This window comes from Mesocricetus auratus, unplaced genomic scaffold (genome assembly GCF_017639785.1).
Source record: "Mesocricetus auratus isolate SY011 unplaced genomic scaffold, BCM_Maur_2.0 Super-Scaffold_4256, whole genome shotgun sequence".
Classification (NCBI taxonomy): Eukaryota; Metazoa; Chordata; class Mammalia; order Rodentia; family Cricetidae; genus Mesocricetus; species Mesocricetus auratus.
In genome coordinates this window covers 22,814,644-22,835,379 of record NW_024429182.1, presented here as the reverse complement: position 1 = coordinate 22,835,379, position 20,736 = coordinate 22,814,644, and the positions used below count along the sequence as shown (strand labels likewise).

The 20,736-nt window shown below is 43.7% G+C and overlaps 1 protein-coding gene across 2 annotated transcripts in view; it reads left to right on the top strand.

Annotated features, from left to right (window-relative positions):
• The window catches only part of Pde6c (phosphodiesterase 6C), a 49,121-nt gene that overhangs the window by 18,192 nt on the left and 10,193 nt on the right, over positions 1-20,736 (top strand). For both annotated transcript variants that reach the window (XM_005063635.2, XM_021224718.2), the window contains 7 exons: positions 5,492-5,641; positions 6,559-6,702; positions 7,994-8,062; positions 9,526-9,672; positions 9,913-10,020; positions 10,430-10,539; positions 16,422-16,509. In XM_005063635.2, coding sequence (XP_005063692.1) covers positions 5,492-5,641; positions 6,559-6,702; positions 7,994-8,062; positions 9,526-9,672; positions 9,913-10,020; positions 10,430-10,539; positions 16,422-16,509 — 816 coding nt within the window. The remainder of the gene's footprint in view (positions 1-5,491; positions 5,642-6,558; positions 6,703-7,993; positions 8,063-9,525; positions 9,673-9,912; positions 10,021-10,429; positions 10,540-16,421; positions 16,510-20,736) is intronic.

Here is a 20,736-nt window from a genome sequence, read left to right as displayed (position 1 = left end):
ATGTGTGTGAGTGTGTGTGAATGTGAGTGTGTGAATGTGTGAGTGTGTGTGAATGTGAGTGTGTGTGAATGTGTGTGAGTGTGTGTGAATGTGTGTGAATGTGAGTGCATGTGTGTGTGAATGTGAGTGTATGTGTGTGTGAATGTGTGAGTGTGTGTGAATGTGAGTGTGTGTGTGAATGTGTGAGTGTGTGTGAATGTGAGTGTGTGTGTGAATGTGTGAGTGTGTGTGAATGTGAGTATGTGTGTGAATGTGTGTGAATGTGAGTGTGTGTGTGTGAATGTGTGTGAATGTGAGTGTGTGTGAATGTGTGTGAGTGTGTGTGAATGTGAGTGTATGTGTGTGTGAATGTGTGAGTGTGTGAATGTGTGTGAATGTGAGTGTGTGTGTGAGTGTATGTGAGTGTGTGTGAATGTGTGTGAATGTGAGTGCATGTGTGTGTGTGAATGTGAGTGTATGTGTGTGTGAGTGTGAGTGAATTTGTGTGAATGTGAGTGTGTGTGTGAATGTGTGTGAGTGTGTGTGAATGTGAGTGTGTGTGAATGTGTGTGAATGTGAGTGTGTGTGAATGTGAGTGTATGTGTGTGTGTGAATGTGAGTGTATGTGTGTGTGAATGTGTGTGAGTGTGTGTGAATGTGTGAGTGTGTGTGAATGTGAGTGTGTGTGTGAATGTGTGTGAGTGTGTGTGAGTGTGTGTGTGAATGTGTGTGAGTGTGTGTGAATGTGTGTGAATGTGAGTGCATGTGTGTGTGAATGTGAGTGTATGTGTGTGTGAGTGTGACACTCGTGCATGCTGACACACTCCCATTCCCTTCCATTCTTGGTTCTCTAGGGGCAACAACAGATTGGTGTGTGACAGAGGCTCCATAGCTCTGTGTGCATGAACGATTGTCTGGAGACATTGGCTCAAACCCAGCCCTGTGGAGCCTTCCTACACTGTACTGTAACTATGATCTCAAGAAGAAAACAGAAATTCTTACAGGCCCTGGATTTTCCCTCCTCTTAACCACCATTCAGAAATCCACTTCTGGGAGAATCTTCCTCCACTTACCACAGAACAGCCCCCCAACTAGCCCCTCTGTATTACCTGTCTGGGCTAACCCTCTTCTGCCCACTGTCACAGCGGTGGTTTGAATGTTACCTCTTAGAGTTCATGTGTTGAAAGTTTAATCTGCAAATTCACACACATACTCTCCCTTGGTTGGTGTATTTAGAAGTGATGCGGATAGATGAGGGTGAAGCCAGAAGGCACAAGGCATCACTAGCTTCCCAAGAAAAGGAAGAGAGACATGAGCTGGCGCTTTCAGGCCCTGTGATGCTCTCCGCCCTGCTAGGATGCAGTGAGCTGGCCTCTGAGATTACGGAGCCTGCTCTTAGACCTCTCAGTCTCTCAAACTGAGAAACAGAAACTCACTTTTTTTCTAAATAATTTTCCCAGCCTGTGGTATTCTATTACAGCAGCAGAAAGGAGTTGATAGCAATGATAGGATTTGGGAGTTCATCTTCTTTCTAGCTTTATCTGATTCTCCAAAAGAACCTGCTCATCACCTCTGCCAGAGCTTCCTGGCCCCTTTGGAGAACTAGATGAAATTGCTGTACCGGGTTGCTACAGCCTGTCTTCTATGCAAGCTGGCACTCTGGGTGTTCTGGGTTTCCTGATCTGAGTCAGGAGTAGAGACTGTCCTCCCCAGGGATCACGGCTAATGTTTGCCTTCCTCTGTGCTGTGTAGACACACGGAGTCCCATTGATGCCTGAACGGAAGAGCCAGATTCCTTAGGGTATGGGCGATCCTGCCACAGCTGCAAACTAAACCCTGTCTTGGGAAAACCTGTACACAGCTGTTTGGTTAAATGGAGGTTTCCCCTGGCTCTGCCTGCCCATCCCTTTGCTTACTGATGTGGAAACCCACAAACACCATATGGTCCTGTTGCTTCTTGGCCCTCCCTTCCTGCAACTGGAGCCTGCTTGGGATTGCGTTGTGCTCAGCCCTGGCCCCTAAATCTGTAGCAACTGTGTTCCAGGATAGACTGCCCCCGTAAGAAAGGTGAACCGCGAATTTTCAAGTGTCTGAACCTGGGACAGCTGCTGTGGAATCTGAGGATGGAGCTCACCCAGCTTTAGCAGGTGCCCACTGAGGCTTGAGGGGACCCTGGAGCCACACTGTGAAGACAGAGGATGGGGGGGGGACCCTGTGCCTTCAGGAGTCCCTGTCTATACCGATCTCCCAGAAACCCAGCATATTTCAGTGTGGTGCCCACGGAAATGTGCCCCAATGGTTCAGGACTGCTGGACTCTGCACTCATGTTTGTTCCAAGGTCCTGCCTCCCAGACGGTGACTGAGTATGGCAGGCCCCTTCCTGGGCAATATTGATCTAGGAAAACCCAGCAGCCCTCTGTATTGTTCCATAGCTGTGGGGAGGTGATTTTACTCATCTTCGTGTCCATCCTTTTCTCCATAGCTGGGGGAGGACCCCTTCTATCTAACTACCTCCCAGCTCTTTCCCCACATCTCCTCCCAAGCAGGCCCTGTGTGCCAGTCCCCAGAGCAGATATGTATGTGATAGGACATACGGAATATCAGCATCCTTTCACTCTCTGCTTTCCCGTTCTTACCCTACCCGATTCTCGTTATTCTCTATTGTAACTAAAAAATGTGAAACCAAACATTGAAAATGAGCTGTTTGGGAAGCAAACCAACAGAGGGCTGTGATTCTCAAATTGTGTTCCCTGGAGATCAATGTATATGTTTCCTACAGCATTGTAACAACAACAAACAACAAAGCGCCCCTTACCCCTGGAAACAGCATGGCAAGTATTAGCCTGTTGTTCTGAAGGCCAGAGCACAAAACGTTTCATACTATATTAAACTCTCAATGTCAGAGGATGGTGTTCCTCTGGGAAGATGCTAGGGAAGGGTCTGTGTCCTGACCTTCCCAGACCCTTGGTTCCTTTGAGCTGCTGGGATTCCATGGTCCACAGCCTCTTCTGTCTTCCACATCAGCAGCTGGACCACCAGACCTTTCTCTGAGGGATGTTCCTTCCCTGATTTTGACTTCACTGCTTTTAAGGTTCTTGGTTATTATATTCGTCCTCCTGTAAAATCCAGGGAAATTTCTGCTTCTCAGTTAACTGACTGATAACTCTAATTTCATCTGTAAGGTCACTTTCACAGGTCCTGAATTAGGCCCAGGCATCTTTGGCCAGGGAGTCTTTGTTATGCTTACCAGTCAGTGTTCCTTGAATTAGACAAATGAAGCCTTCCTTTAAAGAGAACTTCAACTCTGGGGTGGGTTTGAGACAGTGGTGAAGAAGTACATAGAATTGTTTAATTAAAGTTTCTGTCCTAAATTTTAGATTTCTTCTATGAATTTGCAGTCAAAATCTCTAATGAACAGCAAAACAAATGAAAATGAACACGTAGCAAATGGACGTTTACTAAAGCATCCAGAAGCAGCTAGTGAAGCTTGTTTTGGAAGGTTTTAGATTACACATGAAGGACAGGGATATGGCTCCTGGGCTGTTTCCAAGGATGGAACCTTGGGAACATTGTATAAACTGCATCCTTTTTTCTAAAGCTTTGACTTTTAATGCCCACACACTGAGGTCTAGTTTCTCTGTTTTTCACTCCAAGGACAATGACTGGTGATGAATAATAAACAGGTTATTTGTATATGCACAAACCCATACACAGACACACACATGTGTCCACTCACCCGCTCACCACCCCACATATATACATGTGTCTCAGTTAGGGTTTCTATTGCTGTGAAGAGACACCATGACCATGGCAACTCTTATAAAGGAAAACATTTAATGGGGTGATTTAACGTTTTCAGAGGTTTAGTCCATTATCATCATTGTGAGGTATGGTAGCATACAGGTAGACATCGAGCTGGAGAGAAGGAGCTGAGGGTTCCACATCTTTCGCAGGTAACAGGAAGTGGTCTGCAACACTGGGCAGTATCTTGAGCATATATGAGACCTCAAAGCCCACCTCCACAGTGACACACTTCCTCCAACAAAACCTTACCTACTCCAACAAGTCACACCTCATAATAGTGCCACTCCCTTTGGAGTGCCATTTTCTTTGAAACTACCGCAATATGTAACTAAAATTTTTAATTATATGTAAAAACAAATTTTTAAAAGAATCTATTGCTTCTGGTGTACCAGGCTTTTTCTTTTAGGCCACCAACCAGCTTCCAAATCATGACATGGAAACTTACTATTAGTTATGAATGCTCATCCTTATCTTAGCTCTTATTTTAATCTGTTTCTCTTCATCCATATTTTTCCTCAGGGCTTTTTTTTTACCTTCTTTCTTTCTATATCTTACTTTCATGCTATCTCATATCTGGCTTCTGCCTGGTTTCTTGTCCCTGGTGTTTCTCTCTCTCTTTCTCATTCTCTTCTCTCATTCCTTTCAAGACTAGCTTTCTTCTCCCATATATTCTCTCTCTCTGCCAGTCCTGCCCATCCTTTCTCTGCCTAGCTACTGGACATTCAGTTCTTTATTAGACCACTCAGGTCTCTTAGGCAGGCCAGGTGAAACTAACGCAACACATCTTTACATAATTAAATAGATGCAGCATAAACAAAAGGAACACACATTTACACATTCAAGTAATATTCCAAAGCATAAACAAATGTCACACATCTTTGCCTAGTTAAAAGTAGTATTCCACAACACTGTGGTCCTTGGGTCACATTTTGAGAAACACTTCTGAAGCTATTTGTGTGCATCTCTCCAGTGAGCATGGGGACATATTGACATAGGACCTGTGGTTGACTCCTTGCAACTGGCTTGGGTCTTGGCTGTCATAGGGTCTCACAGTTTTTAGTAATCAGAACATACCATAAGCTTAAAGACAATATTGATGGATTATATAGAAATTACACTAAGTACTTCAACAGCGAGACTCTAACATGTGAAATTAACTACACAAATGTTGCAAAGGAAGCAGAGAGATAACAAATGGATAAGAAGCCCTTTCCACCCCCAGGGGTGGGGAGCAAAGGGGAAAGTTATAGTGTCAGAACACAGTTGCCCTAGTGCTGGGACATTTGAATGGACAGCCTAGAATATTTATCCTAGCTGTGTACCCCAGGATTTACTTTAAAATAAGCTGAGTGGAGGTTGGATAGTGGTAGTTGTAGGTATAGTGGGAAGGGAATATTGTAGTAATGGGATATTTCAATTGATTCTAATAGCAGTTGATATTTTTCATAAGAGATAAACAAACACACAAGCACAAAGACACATATAAATCTAATGAGACCGCAGTAAGGTCTATGGGTTTTGTATTGTCTGTTTCCTGGGTATTGGTATTGTACTGCAGTTACAGGAGATGTTTCCCTCAGTGGAAACTGAATGAAGAGTTCATGGAATTCTCTGTATGCTTCTTTTGAAACATCTTGTAAATCTATAGTTGTTTCAAAATTAAAAAGTGAAAATATTAAAGTAATTTAAGTTCCCTCATTGCTTATAGAAAGGACCAGTAGATGAAACTGGCTGGACCATTAAAAACGTCTTGTCCCTTCCTATTGTTAACAAGAAAGAAGACATTGTGGGAGTGGCAACATTTTACAACAGGAAGGATGGGAAGCCCTTTGATGAGCATGACGAGCACATCACCGAGGTAAGTTAGGGAAGAGCAACAGATGTATCTGAACATCGTGGAATGATAGCAGCTGCATAGATACTCCTTGGTCTGAATGACATTCCAAAGAACACTAAGACGTGAGTCTCACGGCTGTAATCAAGATGCTGTTGCTGTGTCATTTCTGTTTCTGGATTTCTATATACTGAAACCTTTTATGTTCAAGTATAAAGTTTTGATTTCACCCAAATTCTTTCCAATCCTATAAAAACAGCAAAGAATACTTTTATCCCATATCCTTCTTCTTTTATAATCTTTCCCATCTTTAACCTCAAACTCCTACCTAATTTTTAGGTCCTATTTTTTAATTCTGTTTGTAATTCCTTTCCTGCAGTAGAATATTCTGAAGGCATGGCACTTTGAAAAGCAAAGCTTAATCAGTCTCACTGTTTGGGCAATAAATTCAGATTTTTTTTTTCTCCTGATGTTGATACAAAGAGCTGGGTTGTCAGCATGGGTGGGGAAAGGGTTCGTGAAGTCCCACCCCTTAGCTGAGGAGCGATTGTAAATTGGTGGCTTCAGGAGAAGAGTCAGTTTCTTTGGGAAAGAGCCCCTGAGATGCTACCCATGCTCCGGTAGATGGTCCCACACCCTCGCGCATGCGGGCAGCGCTCAGTGGATCCAGTGGGTGTAAGCACAGAGCACACGGGGTTGAGAGGGGCCAGCGCTGGTGGCGCACTAGGCAAACTGGAAAGAAGAGATCGAGGGTGAACTTGACCAAAACGCACACATGAAACCCTCCAACAATAGTTACAACAATAAAAGTAATCTTAAAAAAATAATTGGGTCGGTCGTGGTGGACGGGAGATCACTACGGGAAAGCCTGCATGTTGTTGTGCACAAAGTAGCTTTTCTTTAACTTTAGAGGTCCTGACTCACGGTTTCCTACACTTCAGACTTTAACCCAGTTCCTTGGATGGTCTCTTTTAAACACTGACACCTATGAGAGAGTGAACAAACTGGAAAGCAGAAAGGACCTAGCTCAGGAAATGGTTATGAGCCACACAAAAGCCACCCCTGATGAAATCGGCTCTATTTTGGTAAGTGGGGAGTCCGGTCCTGAGGACGGCGGGTGGCATTTAACCTCAGCTTCTGGAAATCACCTCGTCACTGGGAAGTCACGCCAACAAGAGGCTTAGTTCTGGGATAAGGAGAGGGGACACAGTGAGGTTCAGGGAGGAGCTGCTCAGCCAGTGAGCTAGCCTTTCTGGAAATCCAGACTGCAGTGTCCCAATAGCACTTTGTGACAAACAGCTCCTGGGGGTGTAGGAGCAGAAGCAGTGACAGCTAGACTCAAGTATACTAGCAAAGAAAACAGTATTTTGAAGAAGAGCAATGTATCAATCAGCCGTTATCCTCCCATGCGGTGTAACAACTGGTGTATCATCTCAGTTACCTACATCAGTAAGCAGCTGTGCTTTATTTACATAGCTGTGGACTCTGACTGGCCTTGGTGACCAAGCTGTGAGTCTAGTTTGTACCATGACTTCTCAACTTTTGTGGGCCAGCAGCAATCTGGGGACTTAAAGTCTTTGCTCACATGGCAGTCTTCTAGAAGTCTCACTGACTAAACCAAATCACATGATCAAGTCCACTGTCTTCTGTTGAGAGAGCCAGTGGATTTTTGCTGACAATATTCCAATTACTACAAAAGTAAGGGGAACTACATCACATAATCTCTTGATTTGTTTGTTTGTTTTATTTTGAGATAGGGTTTCTCTGTGTAGCTTTGGCTGTCCTAGAACTCACTCCGTAGACCAGACTGGCCTTGAACTCACAGAGATCCACCTGCCTCTGCCTCCTGAGTGCTGGGATTAAAGGTGTGTGCCACCACTGCCTGACCACATAATCACTTTTATTCCTTGATTTTTTTTATGTTTTTTCTTTTTTGAGTGTGTATACAGGTGTAGTGTGGTGTGAGGTATTGGTTTTGCTTCTGGGGCCATTAAGAGTTAAAAGACATCTGACTAAAGTATTGAGATGATAAAGATGAGAACACGTGCGTGAATCATGTGCAACTGCTATTGGGCAGTTGAAAAAGAAGGAGATGCAAGCCATTCTGTTTCCTTCTTTCCTCTCTTGCTGGCCTGAAACCCATAGCTTGGTCTTAAGATGGCTACCACTACATTTTGGAAAAGGAGAGAACTCAACCATATTTCTTTGTTCTAGTTCTTCCTAGTCACTTGCTGTAAGGCTCTTCCCATACAGAATGTCTTTGTGTGTAACAGATGTGTAGCCTGTTTCAACTGTATCCGAAGTGGTTTTAATAGGCGAGGGATCAGATGGAAATCTTTGTAGAAATTCCATACTTCTATTGCTTTTCCATTTTAGAAATTTAAAGAGAAGTTACACGTAGATGTAATTGAAGAGTGTGAAGAGAGACAGCTCCTGGCCCTACTGGTAAGTGATTCTCCACTGATGCCCATGTTCTTTTAGTAGAATCTATTTGGGTACACAATTCTCATTTTTCAAGTAAATGTTGAGTTTCTTCTTCCTCTACATTTTTCAAGACTGGGAAGAAAGATTTCTTCTAATGGTTGATCTTTGGGTTTCCTGATTTTCTCCATCATTGTTCAATATAGTTCAGCCTACAAAGATCATTTCCTAGATGGCTGCAAGAGGCACCCCAGAGTCTAGGGAGACCATGGCTAGGTTTATCTTAGTAGCTTCAGGTTGTAGCATAGTCATGCCAGAGGGCATGCCAGGGTGACAGACCTCAGCCCTTCTCAGGGCAATGACCGTGGTGGGAAAACACCAAACGGGAGTAGTGGGCAGCAGTTATGTGAGGTACCGCAGACCTGCAGGGGAACTCAGTTCAGGGACAGTTGGCTGAGTGCACATTGTGCCCTCAACACTATGCTGATGAGATACAAAAGCACAGTTCCAGGAGTTGGAACTTCCTTCCAGGAGTTGGAAGTCCATATACATTTCAACACCAAATGGCAAATGCTCTGTTCCCTCCTGATCCCCAGAGACCTCCTGTGTCCCCTCCTCTGTGTCCACTATTACCTACCTCTGCCTTGTGGCAAATCCTATCTCCTTCTCCCTCCGTCCCCTCCTCTGTTCCTCCCCTTCCTCCTTTTAGCAGCTTAGCCTCAGAGATGCCCTTCAGAATCCCCTCATTTGATTAGCATCCTGTTTATTCCACAGCACTGAGTGCATGGTGCCCTCTCCTGCAATTATCCTGAGCACTCGTCCTTTATTGGTCTGCCTTTTATAAGGATCTTGCTAAACTAAATTCCTTATTGCAAAGATTCATTTTTTATCTCCCAATTCACAGTCATGACTATGTTTTTCATTTTCTCCCCCCCCACACACATATTCCTAAACCCTTTGTGGTGGATTTAAAATAAAAAATTTCCACTGTAGAAAGGAAAGAGCCCCGAGATTGGATTGATGTCAAACTCACTCAGAAACATTTAACATATGCCTTTAGATTGAGATTGTACTAGCTGTCAGGTGCTGTTCATTGTGTAACTGCGCTGTATAAGGGAGAAGGGAAGGAGAGACGGGACACAGGGAGGGAGGAAGAGAAAGCTCCAAGAGGCAGACTTGGCTGTGTGGTTCAGGGACTTTTTATCCGTGTATCTGTTTTAATTGATTGATGAATTAGCTGTGTGGGGTGGGAGTTGGATCATGTGCCACAGTGCACCTGTGGAGGCCCAGGACGAACCCTAGTCAGTTCTCTTCTTACCATGTGGGTTTGGGGACAGGACTCAGGTCATGAGGCCTGGGGGCAAATACCTTGAGCTTCTGAGCCATCTCCCCAGCCCTTCCTATTAACCCTTTACCATTGGTATTGGGTGTGTGTCATAAGGGGCCATCATCTGAACGTAATCTGAACCGATCTGTCCTCTCAACAGAAGGAAGATTTGCCAGACCCACGAGCAACAGACCTGTATGAGTTCTGTTTCAGCGACTTCCCCATTACAGAGCACGAGTTAGTTAAATGCGGGTTGCGGCTATTTTTTGAGATCAATGCGGTGGAGAAATTCAAAGTACCGGTCGAGGTCAGATGGCATTTTGCTTGAAAAGTGGTTTGATTCTGTTGCTGTGCTTTGCTGGTGTTTTCTGTGGTTCCAAAGATTAGCCCAAGTTAGGATTTCAAATTATCATTAACTTTGAGAATGCATCGGCTTAAACTCTGTCAACAGGACCAACATAGCTTTTTAGATAAGCATGCCCCCAGCCTCCTATCCTTTAGAAGTCTGTTCTAAAGTCTGACCAGTGCTGTTGCCTTTGGATAACAGGTTCTTACAAGGTGGATGTACACAGTGCGGAAAGGGTACCGCCCTGTCACCTACCACAACTGGCGGCATGGATTCAATGTGGGGCAGACCATGTTCACCTTGCTGATGGTAGGTACCGACGCTGGAAGCCATTGAGAGGGTTTGCAACTCTGACTAGGTCCCACTTGAGAAATGCCGAGACATGGGAATGGCCTGTTGTGTCAGATCTACCATTTGCCCTTCATGGACAGGATCCCACAGACTCTCACCCTTCTTCAGTGCTTTGAGAGGTGTGGGTCTCCCTGGGCAAGTGGCTAGATTACCAACCAGAAATGCATATGCTTGCCATTTTAAAGAAAATCCAGATACGTCCTAGGTTTTGAAACTGCCTGGGATGACGCAAGACTCACTAAACACAAGCCTAGTCTTTGGTGGCAACATGGTGACACCCCAGCCCCGCCTTCCTTGCTGTCAGGCTGAGTGGCACTGGTGTAAGATGTGCTGACCTCTATCAATATGTACTCATACATCTTTCTAGACTGGGAGACTAAAGAAATACTATACAGACCTTGAAGCATTTGCCATGCTCGCTGCTGCCTTCTGCCATGATATCGACCATAGAGGCACCAATAATTTGTACCAAATGAAGTAAGTGAATGTATGCATTGTGCTGGCCTGTGCTGATGGATGCTAGAAGGTGTCTGGAGAGAGAAGAAAGACCTCCCCTGTCCTCCATGATCCACAGCCCCGTCACGGCCTCTGCCTCTTTATGGTTTCAGGGCTCTTCTGTCTCTCCTGAACTATAGCCTCATGACAACATCTGCTCTTTTCCCATGGTGCTCTACGCCTCATCCTTTCTGCTTCCACTCCTGAGGTCCCCCAGCTTTGTTTGTGTAGATTTGATCAGAGTATTGGGTTCGAATGTCCGAGTGTATTAATCTTAGGCTTACACTAGTGTATGTCCAGGGATCGTGCCCCTGCTCAGGCTAGAACGAGTCTTTTGGGGGCTTGTGATTCTGCGCTTCTTGGTCCTTTGGCTCCACCACGCCCCCCCTTCTAGTGTAGCATCATGGTGTCTCCCTCTCTTGGCTGGAGAAAGGAAGTAATGGTGCAGGTGCAGACAGATTTGGATTTATAAGTCATTTACTCTCTAAGCCTTGATTTCCTCATCTGGACAATAGGAATTACAATAATGATGCACAGCTGCAAAGATTAGATGGAATCATGCATATAAAAATCCTCAGCCACGCATCACCCCCAGCTCTAACACATGGCCAAGCATCCTCCGGAGGGAGTCAAGTGTTCCAGGAATGACAGACTTTGGCGTGTGGACTTGTGGGCTCCAACTACTTCCTGGTGGAAAAAACCTTAGGCAACTCGCTTATTCTGAAACTCGGTTTCTTAACTGGAAAATGGGTATGACACTGACCTGTCACAGGCTGCTGTGGGAGTCAAGTGAGGTTACCCATGTGCCGGGGACTTCAGATAAAGGCACTCGTGAATGAAAAGCACATGTTGAGCAGTCTCCTCACACTTTGAACAGCTGTGCTGTCAACCTCCATCTTGAGAGGAGCATCTCCACTGAAGCTCTTTCCCAGGACATCACCATGCCTGAGGGTCCAGCCCATGCTGCCCATTTTGTGCTCAACTGAGGCAAAGGTCTTGGGGCAGGGAGAGGGGGCAATGGAGTCCCCTCATTCTACTCCAAAGAAACTAAGACTCATTGGGCATCTCTTTTCACTTAATTTTCTTTCTTTTGTTAATTTATTTCTTTTCCAAGATAGTGTTGCTGTCTATGTAAGGCTAACTTCAGCCTTACAATCTTCCCACCTCATGCGGGACGGCAGTTATGTGCCACCATGCCTGGTGTGTTGAACACCTCCTGTGTGCTGGAGGCTGATCTGAGCACACAGTAGGCCTTGTCTCGTTTCACCTCCCACTGCCTCACCTCCCACTGCCCCTCTCTCCTGGATGAATAAACAGGCTCAGAAGGATGGAGTCAGACTTGTCAGAGCTTACAGTCAGCAGCAGTGCTGGATAAGGCACCTTCTTGCCTGCAGGTTTTCAGGATGGATGGAGCCACAGCCCAGGCCTCACAATGGCCTGGTTTCCTGTTCTGTTGGTGTTTTCCAGCCACTTATCTTCTGCAAATTGGACAGGAGGAATGTGTGCTGACAGAAGAGTTTCTTGAAATCAGACTAGGGTCAAACCCATCTTCATCCTCAGCATGGGCCGAGCCCCCTGGCAGCTCCACTAAGTTCCTGGAACCAAATGGTCTCAAACTGCCCTTCAAACAAAAAGTTGGCCATGAGCCCATTCATTACTCCCACGGCATTGTGCATTGGAAGAATTGCTCAGGATTCTTCACAGACACTGCTCCATTGGCAAATGCAGTCACTGTAAAGGTTGACTAAGATGGAATCGTTCTTCTTGCTCTGATTGTAGCAGGAAGACCACCTGCAGAGTGACCAGAAGCTGTTGGGACACAGGGGACTCCTGGCTTGACCCTGTGCCTTTGGTCTGATCAGTGCCTTTGGTCTGATCACTTGCCTCCAGGATGTCTGGTCCCTTATCTCTCAGACTCAGACTATGCCCTCTGACAACAACCGGAAAACTCCGGGTTTCCCACTTTGATTATTCCAAGTTCCTGTGGACTCTTTGCCCGTTTTGTTTCCCAGCCACTTGGTTTGTTTCATCCTGTGTGTGTTTGTGGGTTTCTTTTCCCTCTCATCCCTTTGGTCCCTTAATTTTAGTGTTCTGATAGTTCTGTCTTCTTGCACAACTGCAGCAACTAGCAGAAAAATATTAAGAATTATAGACTTCCCTTCAGTTTCCCCTATACATCCTCTTGTATTTTGTAGTCTGCCCTTGATTATTTTCTATAATGGAGGGCCCATCTGATCACAAGGCAGAGGCTCCCTCTTTTCCGGTATGGTCTAACAATGGACTACTCTCTTTGATGTTGAACTGAAATTGGTCTCTCTATACATAATTTTTATTTCTCCTAGCTTGGGCCTCTGGATCTGCAGGAACAATATGGTTTCTCACCCATTGTTCCTCCTTTATGTGTTAAAAAGAATTATAACATCTTTCTTACCAAAATATTTTCTTTCCAGGCTGAACACACTAAGGTTTTGAAAACTTTGAGGCATTTGCTTTGGAGAAACAGGATCTTGCTATATAGTGTAAGCTGACTCAAACTCAGGATCCTCCTGCCTCAGCTTCCTGCATGCTGGGATTATAGGCATGTACCACCCCACCCAGCTTGAACTACTCTTTTAACAGTAGTTCCCACCACATGGTTTTTCATGATCCTCTACACTCACTCCAGGCTTTCTGTTATTTCAAAACGTTGGATTCCAAATTTTGACATGGTAATCCAGACATGCCTTGAAGTACTCTATATTCAATCCTTCAATCCTACTGAAATGTCATCTCCCTAAAAGTAGTTCTTCAAAAAAGGTTAAAATTATATTTATTTATTTGTGTGTGTGTGTGTGTGTGTGTTGTGTGAGTACCACTGTATATATTTGGAGGTCAGAAGACATCTTTTAGGAGCCAGTTCTTTCTCTGTGTCCTGTGGATCCTTTGGGTATTAGACTCAGGCCTATCAGCAAGTACCTTTACCCACTGATCCATCTTACTAGCCTTTAATTCCTTAATCTGCTCTTAATTGTAGTTTGGTGTTCTTGTGGGACTCCCAACAATGGAAATGCATGGTGTGTGTGTGTGTGTGTGTGTGTGTGTGTGTGTGTGTGTGAGAGAGAGAGAGAGAGAGAGAGAGAGAGAGAGAGAGAGAGAGAGAGAGAGGGAGAGAGGGAGAGGTGGGTGTCTCTGACTCTCTTGCTGCCCTTGGGACCCTTTGATCTTACTGGGTTGCTATATCCAGCAGTGATATGCGAGTCTGTGCCCAGTCTTATTATATCTTGTTAGACCATGCTAGGTGGATATATCTGGGAGGCCTGCTCTTTTTTGGGGTGGGAAACAGAGGAGGAATTGATCTGGGGAGGAGGGAAAGTGGGGGAAGGAACTGGGAGTTGTAGAGTGAGGGGAAGGAGAGATCAGGATGTAATGTATGAGCGAAGAATAAAGGAAATAAATAAATAAATGTCCATTTAGGTCACACTTTGTGAGACCATGGTTTAAGATTTTCCCCCAGGTTTTTGTCGTGTGGAATCAGGTAGTCATGTTCCCACTGATATTCACTTGAGTGCTTCAGGACAGAGCCAAGGGCAGAGCTCCAGGCACGTGACTGGAAAGATGCTTCAGGAAATCAACTGTGAGACAGTCAATGAAGCCCCACTCCAGCTATAAGAGTGAAGGCTGGGTGAACACAATCCATACCCCAACAATCTTGAAAGAGTCCATAGGGGAGGTGCCGACCCCAGCGACTGGCTGAAGTCACCGCCCCGTGGCCACTGGGTTTCCATAAGGGAGGTGCCAACCCCAGCGACTGGCTGAAGTCACCGCCCCGTGGCCACTGGGTTTCCTCAGAAGTGCACCTCACACGGCACGGCCCTGGCATCCTTTTCTCATCCCAAATCTTCTCTGATGTTCTCTGTGATTATTTATCGACCATCTGTTTCAGCAATTACGGAAGCAATCTCCCCATTCCCTCACGCACAAATCACACCATTTTCTCCTTCTTGTTTGTTACCGATTTGTGAGTCATCTGTAATCACCCAGGCATTTTGTTCCTAATTATTTCAGCATGTGCTCCCCTGGCATAAGAGGCAAACAGGCAGAGAGACACAGCACAGTGGCCCTACCCCCACCCCAAGGAAATTTTACAGTTGTGCTATTATTCAGTGCAAACTAATTATTAATTAATTAAAATAAAATTAATAATTTTTTCTAGTTATCTCACTACTGTCCTTTACAGCACCCCCAATTGATTTGAGATATAATCAAGGATTATTTGTTGCATATCATTGTTGGTTATCTTTATTCTCCTTTCACTTAAGGTAGTTTCTTCATCTTGTTGTGTCTCAGGATAGTGTTTTTGAAGACTCTAGGCAACTTGTTCTCCGGCATCCCTCTCCATCTGGATATACTCAGTGTTTCCTTATCACTAAATGCATCATAAGTATTTTTGGCGGTTCTTTCTACATGCCCTGTGCTCTCAGGATATTTGTGTAAGGAGGCTCATGATAGCAATGTGTCCCATTATCTGAAATTTTAAACTCCTTGTGGTTTAGATGGGCATGCTGCTGTCTCTTATTTGGTAATCTCTCTGTATAGAGGAACATTCACCACCTCTGTAACAGTCATCTGTCACTTACTTCAAGAATGAGTAGATATTTAGCTTCCCAATAACAAATTTGTCAAATTTAAATTTTTAATAATTTTTGTTAGTTCTCTGAGTTTTTGTACATGTTTTAATCATATGTTCCCTGGTTTGTTCTGACCCTTCCCAGACCCACCCTTTTCCCCTCTTCATCCACCCAACTTTGTGTCTTTTTGTCACACAAACCAATTTGTGCTGCCCAAATATTCTTCAATGTGTGGTCTTCTACTAGAGCTAGATCTATTTTGCAGGGGCTTCACACTTAGAGAAAACTGACCCTTCCTCTTCCCTAGCGGCTAATAACTGCCAATAGCTCTATGGCTAGGAGTGGGAATCTGTGCTCAGCTCCTACTGCATGCTGGGATTTGGTCTGGCTTGGCCTTGTACAGGTCTTGTGCGTGATGTCACCACCACTGTGGGAGTTCATAGGTGCTGCTGCCCTGCTGTGTCTAGAAGACATCATTTCATTGGAGTCATCCACTGCTTCTGGTTCTCTTTCTGTCCCCTTTTAGACATTTGTTCCCTATTGTGTAGTGATTCCTAGAGCCCTGGGAGGAGGTCATGTGGAATATGTATCCCATTTAGTGCTGAGTTTTCTGAAATGTCCTAAACGAATTAAACATTTCACTCTCTTCTAATTGAAACTGAACTTAAAAAAAAAATCTCCAGTGCTGACATTGTATAGATACTGAAGTATTTGCTTTAAATGATCAATTATAATATGCGACACCTGTTAGTGACTTGGCAATGCCTCCTCCCCAAAAAGTTCTGTTCTTTGTTGTGCAAAATGAAAATTCTCTAGAGCTGCCACTTAGGCTTCTGATAATTTTCTTTTAAAAGATTTATTACTATTTCCATGGAAAATCTCCCCATAACCTGCAGAATTTTTGTTTCAACCTCTTGTCACGTTTTCTTTCTTTTACTTTTTTTTTTTTTTTGAGACAAAGTTTCTCTGTGTAACAACCTTGGCTGTTGTAGATCAGACTAGTTTTGAACTCACAGAGAGCCACCTGCCTGCTTCCCAAGATATGCACCACCATGCCTGGCAAAAAACACTTTCTCACATTCTAAATTAAAAATAATATTTTCCAATATTTTGCATTTGACCATTTAGTAGACATTGAGTAGGGAAGGAGACAAGACATGAACGAGAATTCTAGAAGAGTGAAGACGCTGTATTGGATGGATCTCTTCTATGTAATCTCTAAGCTGATAAAGCTATGTGGTACCCTTTTCTTCCTAGATCCTCATCGCCACTTGCAAAGCTTCATGGGACTTCCATTTTAGAGCGACATCACCTGGAATATAGCAAGACTCTCTTGCAGGATGAGGTATGACAGATTGTCTCTAGGGAAGCTTACAGGTTCTGGATCTAAGACTACCTACTCCAAGTGCTAGGGGGAAAAATGGTCTTCAGTACACTGGCGATGTGTCCCCTTATCCAAGTGTAGTTTGCGTGTTCTTACCTCAGTGCAAAGGCAGAAGCTGCTATACTGCATCTAGGCTTTGAAATACCATGCTTTAAGTCATTAAGACCAAGAAGAAAAGAGAGACAAAAGTCACAGGATCTGGGTCCATTGGTGAAGAATGCAAAAGGGCTCTGTGCACACTGAAGCGTCTATTTATAAATGTAAAGGGGGAGTATGCAGCCACTGCTATTCCTGCTCATGGGGTACACCCCACAGAGTGTGGTGTGGACCTTGGAGAAAGTCATTTTAGTAATACAGGCTCAGATCAAGATATGAGATAAAATCTAATAGCTTCCTCAATAGAGGCCCTGTGTCAAGCTCCATTCATGGGAGAAAAAGAAGGGCCATGATGGCTTAGGCAGGAAGTAGCTTCCAGCTCCCTGAAGTCTCAGGATTGGGACTCAGGGTAGAGCACTAACCTTCCATAGGGAGTATGCTGCTTGTCTTTAGTAACTTTATCTCAGGAGTTTCTGGGCATGTGGAACAACTCAGAGGACTTGTTTTTAGGATGAAGGAAGTGGTGTTTTACAGAGAGACGACTTAGCATTGCATGTTCACAGGAAAGCTCTGCAGTCTGGAGGGCGGGCTTTTCCTTACCCTGTGTAATAAGGTACAATTAAAGGCAGAGGAAGGGAAGAGACACACGGGTTCCAGTTAGAGACAGAACACAGTTCAGGGCATGGCTGATACCTGTTTTACAATAATGAAAGGAAGGGCAGATGAAAGGGGTTCGGGGAGATGCGAGTCTCTTGTCAATGCCTCGTTTGTTAGGAGCCTTTGTTTTGCTGTGGGACAGTCTTTTGGGGCAGTATTCCTGAAGTATTTCCTGGTGTCCCTCTTCACACCACAGTGAGGCAAAGTCAGTTCTAATCTGTCAGTTCCACTGTGCTTCATCAGGCAAATCCATTTAAAGAACTTCAGCTGAGTTCGCCACTTCATAATGTAGAGAAGACACCTAGTGGCTTACATGTTTCCCCTTCTGGGTTTTGATGGTTTATAATAGAGGTAAACTTTTCTATGTTTTTTTATGGTCTTTGGTTTGCAGCCTAACCTGGTGTGATGGCTAATCTTAATTGTCCACTGGAGACTGCTGAGGAGAAAGAGACTCAGCTGAGGAATTACCTCCCTCAGTTTGGCCTGTGGGCCCATTTATCAAGCATTTTCTTCTTTGTTAATTGATGTAGCCTAGTCCAGTCCACTGTGGGCAGTGCCAGGTGGTCCTGGATTGTACCAGACATTTGCTGAGTGTTAACCTGAGGAACAAGCCAGTAAGGAGTGTTCCTCCATCGGAGCCTTCCTCAAGCTCATGCCTCAGGTTCCTGCCATGGCTTCCCCTAATGATGGGCTGTAATCTGCAAGCTAAAACAAGCCGCTTCCTCTCCGTGTTGCTTTTGGTTAAGTTGTTTGATAGTATCAGAGACACAAAATAGAAAGCCTGGCTTTGATGGCTATGCAAACGATTATTATTCTTTCTAAAAAGGAATATTGCCTCTCAGTATCGTATACTGTCTTTTCAAGGACCTGTCTACAATGCTATTCAACCTCTAATTGCAGATGTTTAAAGCTTTGTCAATATGGTTGCTAGACAACACAATCACACAGCCTATTTATGAGCAGTCAAATTGACCACAGAAAATTGACACTTTAGCTCATAATATATGCCTTTTATATTTTAGGAAAACAGTGTAGCTTTTTATTATTCTGTAAAGAAAATAAGTCCACAAAAAGTTTTCATATTTTTAACAGGAGAAATCCTTGGAATTTATTCAGCGATCTTGGCTTTTGTGGGCATCATGCAGACATTTTGTTTTTCATATTGTTATACATTGAGTTGAAATGTGCTTATCTTACATAGAGTTTGACACATAGGACTGCCTGTATTCCAAACCAGATAAAAATCAGCTTGTGACCTGAGTGAATAGGTGGAGATATTGTTAGTCAAATTTGTAAGAAAACACACACAGACAGATACACGCAGACAGACACACACACACACATACACACACACACACACACACAAGCTAAGCAATTAGGGACTAGGGTGCCTAAAACTGGGCTTCCTGGCTTGTTTTGGCATACCTGCATCTCTCTTTATAATGTTTTCAGAACAATGTGCAGGGATAGGGAGATGAAATATTACATGCTTGTATATTTTAAGAATTAATAGCTAGTAATTAAAAATAACCCCACCTAGCCCCACTATAAAAATTCAAGTAATAGGTGAAGTGTGGAGGAAAAATATAAATGGAAATGATGGCATTCAAATTCTACCACCCAGACATGGGCATTCTATTCATACTGGATGAACTTTGCTGCTGTAACGTGGTGGTGTGGTGGACTGCCCGTAACTCCACACTTACAAGGGGAAGGCAGAAGGATAAGGAATCCAACCAAGGCTATTCTTGGCTCCATAGCCTAGGCTAGATGAGACTACACAGAGGAAACCCACATTGGGTATGGACTGAGATGCCTAGTGGAGTCACTGGGAAAAGTCCCAAATAGGAATATGATTTTAATCCAGACAATTTTCTTTTCCCTGTAATGTGGGAGTTTGCTGGCGATTGCTTGACTCTGCTCATCTATAAATACTGACTATAGTTACAATGAACTCAGCATTTTAACAAAAAAGAATGATAGATTCCTGTCTACCAGCTACATATGCCTTGAGAAACGCCAGTTCTTGTTCCAGATGATGTAAAAAGATGGCCTCTGTGAAAACTTGTCATGTCTAGAACTTGAGTTCTTGGGCAAAAACTCAAAAGTCTTCTGGAATGATTGATAGCCAGATTTGGTTTTGTGTTGAAGATTTAATTTTATTTTAACCTGGAGCTCAAAATCCCATATAATAAATAATATCATAATAAAGATACAACAGTTGAGTTAACTTGTAGCAATTTTAATTTCTGACTGATTGCCCATGTTTTCTTCACTGGAGTTGACCTTGCGTAGGTCTTTATTGAGCACAGACTATGTGTTAAACAATTGAAAGGACAAGTTTATCCCAATTGAGAAAACAAAGGCAGATGTTAGAGCTGTGTCCAGCTTATGCAGGTATCAATGGTAAAGCTGAGACCTGGCCCCAGGCTTCTTGCTGAAAGGCAGCATGGGGGGCAAAAACTGAGAGCACCCATGGTGTGGACAGGCTACACTGCCCTGTTCTGGCTGTGGAACCCAAAGCAAGTTGCTTAACCTCTCTGCTTTATGGCTTGTCATAGAAGCATTCATTAAGCACTTAGAAGCTGGTAGGGTATGAAATACTCAATATTTCTTTCTGCATGATATTCCTCCTGTCTCCACACAGGTCTACAGACTATTGCCTTTCTCTCCAGTGGAACTGTCCTGTATAGTGTCACTATCACCTTCATTTGGCAAACCATTGTACATCTGTCCTCTGTCCTGCATGACTAAAATGATCCATCCAGAATACCACAACTTTTAATAACCACTCCAAGTTTTATAGTCTGGTAATCTAGAAAATGAAGAAATGAAAATGATTCATATAAAGAGATTATTAATGAGAAACTCTGAAAAAGAGATCTACTAATTCTTTGTAAAATATTGCAAGAAACATTTTAAGGAAAACACAGGGAGGGTCATTGTTTTTTTTTTTCTCCCTATATATGTGAATATTAGTGTAGACAGCTGTTTCTGAGAAACAGTGGTTTTGTGGTTACTCTAGAATTAGCTGGTCAAAAGTGACCCATGGCTAGCCATTGGACATTCCAGAAATCCTTTTTTACAGTGCCTCAACTAATAAATTTGAGGCACTATTTATTGTTATATTTTCACATGGTACTGAAAGAGAACAAATTATTTATTCTAAAATGTCAGCACAGAGTAGCTGAAACTATTTTTAGAGTTTAAATTACCTACTCAAAGTAGAGTAGAGACGTGTACTTCAACCATGAGATTAAAAAAATAGACATCAGAGTCTGGGGAGATGGCTCAGTGGTTATGAACACTGGCTGCTCTTCCAGAGGTCCCGGGTTCAATTCCCAGCACCCACATGGCAGCTCAAACTGTCTGTAACTCCAGCTCCAGGACATCTGACACCCTCACACAGACATACACACAGGTAAAACACCAATG